Consider the following 3,498-nt stretch of genomic DNA (forward strand, 5'->3'; position numbering starts at 1 on the left):
TTAGCCTCTCAGGAGTGCGGGGCCTCAGCTGGTTTTGGTTTCTTTTGTTCCGGGTTCAGAGGTCACAGCCTGTTGTCTGTTACGTGAGCGCAGAAAACAAAAAGCGCAGACAGCACTGAAGGCCCAGCTATAAAATGCACGGCCCGCCACTGAGTAGCACACGTTAGATATTATTGTAATGTTCCGGACCTTTGCACGAGGAGATTTTCTCAATCTGGACCTTTTTGGAGTTTTAATTGAATACCTCTGTTCTACACATGCATCACATCACTATGAAACGTTTTAGAACACTAATAGTTCTAGAGAACAAATGATACCAATGAGTGTTATGATGAAGCTTGAGATCATTTATTAGTTGATCATATTTTGTGTTAATAATCTGAATCTGTAAAGAAACTGCCCTCATGACATGTGACAGTTTTCCTTCTACTCTTAATCATAATTACTGATTGTCCGGGTCTAAACCAGCACCGTGTTTTCTGGAGACCGTTAAACCCGAGACGCCTCCGTTGGTCCGTGACGTGGAGCAGAGATGTTTAAATGTATTATTAATATTAAAAGTATTCATGAGACCCGAGCAGCGCTGACAGAACGTCAACAGTCCGCTGGTCGGCCATCTTTGTTGTTTCTGGGGCTCATTTCACCGAACGACCATGGACGCCAGTGATGTCATCGTTTCCACACTGATACAAAGTAACGTCCTTACTCTACGTCCTTACTCTACGTCCTTACTCTACGTCCTTACTCTACGTCCTTACTCTACGTCCTTACTCTACGTCCTTACTCTACGTCCTTACTCTACGTCCTTACTCTACGTCCTTACTCTTCGTCCTTACTCTACGTCCTTACTCTTTGTCCTTACTCTACGTCCTTACTCTTCGTCCTTACTCCACGTCCTTACTCCACGTCCTTACTCCTCGTCCTTACTCTTCGTCCTTACTCTTCGTCCTTACTCTTCGTCCTTACTCCTCGTCCTTACTCTTTGTCCTTACTCTACGTCCTTACTCTTCGTCCTTACTCCACGTTCTTACTCCACGTCCTTACTCTACGTCCTTACTCCACGTCCTTACTCCTCGTCCTTACTCTTCGTCCTTACTCTTCGTCCTTACTCTTCGTCCTTACTCTACGTCCTTACTCTACGTCCTTACTCCACGTCCTTACTCTACGTCCTTACTCTTCGTCCTTACTCTTCGTCCTTACTCTTCGTCCTTACTCTACGTCCTTACTCTACGTCCTTACTCCATGTCCTTACTCCTCGTCCTTACTCTACGTCCTTACTCTACGTCCTTACTCTTCGTCCTTACTCTACGTCCTTACTCTTCGTCCTTACTCCACGTCCTTACTCTACGTCCTTACTCCATGTCCTTACTCCTCGTCCTTACTCTACGTCCTTACTCTACGTCCTTACTCTTCGTCCTTACTCCACGTCCTTACTCTACGTCCTTACTCCTCGTCCTTACTCTACGTCCTTACTCTTCGTCCTTACTCCACGTCCTTACTCTACGTCCTTACTCCATGTCCTTACTCCTCGTCCTTACTCTACGTCCTTACTCTACGTCCTTACTCCACGTTCTTACTCTACGTCCTTACTCCACGTTCTTACTCTACGTCCTTACTCTACGTCCTTACTCTACGTCCTTACTCCTCGTTCTTACTCCACGTTCTTACTCCTCGTCCTTACTCTACGTTCTTACTCCACGTTCTTACTCTACGTCCTTACTCTTCGTCCTTACTCTACGTCCTTACTCTACGTCCTTACTCTACGTCCTTACTCCACGTTCTTACTCTACGTCCTTACTCTTCGTCCTTACTCTTCGTCCTTACTCTACGTCCTTACTCTTCGTCCTTACTCTACGTCCTTACTCTACGTCCTTACTCCTCGTCCTTACTCCTCGTCCTTACTCTTCGTCCTTACTCTACGTTCTTACTCTACGTCCTTCCGGGGACCAGGACATGTCACAGCAGAAGGAAATAAGATTAAAAGATCATGTTTGTTCTTCAGTTTCTCCTCTAACAGCCTTTTAGGATTTAAATGTCCAAAGTGACGTTAAAGAAGCTTAAAGAGACTTTACTCTTCATCACAGACCAACAACTCAAGATGATTTCCTTTTGTTTCATTCTCTGTGTGTGTGTGTGTGTGTGTGTGTGTGTGTGTGTGTGTGTGTGTGTGTGTGTGTGTGTGTGTGTGTGTGTGTGTGTGTGTGTGTGTGTGTGTGTGTGTGTGTGTGTGTGTGTGTGTGTGTGTGTGTTGGGCAGGATTTACTGTTTCCTGTCTGCAGCTCTGTGACTTCCTGTCTTAAGACGCCCAGTTTCTATCTGAGAAACTGGTCTCAGATGTCGGGTCCAGTACTCAGACTGGTTTCGGTGGTCTCAGATGTCGGGTCCAGGACTACTGGTCTCTGCTGGTCTGATGGGGGGAGGTGTTATGTTGAGGAGGTTTATGGGTGGGGGGGTCAGAGGTCGCAGAGGAGCTGTGTCTGATGATGTTGCCCACGGTAATGGGAGGAGGTTGTCGTGGTGACGACCTTCAGGTGCTGAGGTCAGTTATCTGTTAAAAACATCTAAATCCTTCTTTGTGCTAAGCTAAGCTAGCGTAGTGGTGAAGCTGGTCTCTTGTTGTTCTGGAGGAACAGAGGACGGAGGCTCAGGAGGGACAAACCAGACAGATGTTATATAAGCTGCAGTGAACTCCATTAGAGCAGAATGTAGATGATTCACACACATTATCTAATTACACACACACACACGGTGACATCACCCTCTACAGAGATATATAACACACACTCCCGTCTCCTAGCAACCCCACTCGCCCACACCCCCTCTCTCCCCCTCTGTGTGCGTCATCAATTAAAGAGAACAGAGAGAGAGAGAGAGAGAGAGAGAGAGAGAGAGAGAGAGAGAGAGAGAGAGAGAGAGAGAGAGAGAGAGAGAGAGAGAGAGAGGATTCTAATCATGATGTTGTTTCTTTATTTGCATTTTTCAAAAGAATCATTGATTTAAAGAAATTCATCTAAAAATCAACGAAGTGATGGAAAAGACAAAGTACATTTTCACAGTACAGTTTTGATGTACTTGTACTTTACTTGAGTATTTCCTACTTTGTACTTCTCCTACACCTCAAAGTAAACATTGTACTTATTTTACTGCATTTATCTGACAGTTTTAGTACCTTTTACAGATGACTCATAACTGATGCTGTACTATTACAGATTAAAGTACCATCAGCATGTAAAGTCATGAGAATGAACCCCACTACAGCAGAGCTGTGATGCTAACATGCTAACAACACTTGCAGCAGCAGCATTGGTGCGTGATCGCAAAATTGTGTTTGTGCTGCTGATCCAGGATCAGAGGGCACATCCACTGAACTGAGGGGGGGGGGGGGGCAGTCACAGAGAGGGGGGGGGGGGGGGCAGTCACAGAGAGGGGGGGGGGGGGGGGGGGGGCAGTCACAGAGAGAGGGGGGGGGGGGGGGGGGGGGGCAGTCACAGAGAGGGA

At 46.4% G+C, this 3,498-nt stretch overlaps 1 protein-coding gene across 1 annotated transcript in view; it reads left to right on the plus strand.

The window, feature by feature from the left end:
* Positions 1-653: 653 nt before the first annotated feature.
* The window catches only part of ece2b (endothelin converting enzyme 2b), a gene marked incomplete at its 5' end in the record, with an annotated part of 11,536 nt that continues 8,691 nt past the window's right edge, over positions 654-3,498 (plus strand). The window contains one exon of the mRNA XM_079166964.1: positions 654-693. Coding sequence (XP_079023090.1) covers positions 654-693 — 40 coding nt within the window. The remainder of the gene's footprint in view (positions 694-3,498) is intronic.

Source organism: Pholis gunnellus, assembly GCF_910591455.1.
Source record: "Pholis gunnellus genome assembly, chromosome: 9".
NCBI classification, from domain to species: domain Eukaryota; kingdom Metazoa; phylum Chordata; class Actinopteri; order Perciformes; family Pholidae; genus Pholis; species Pholis gunnellus.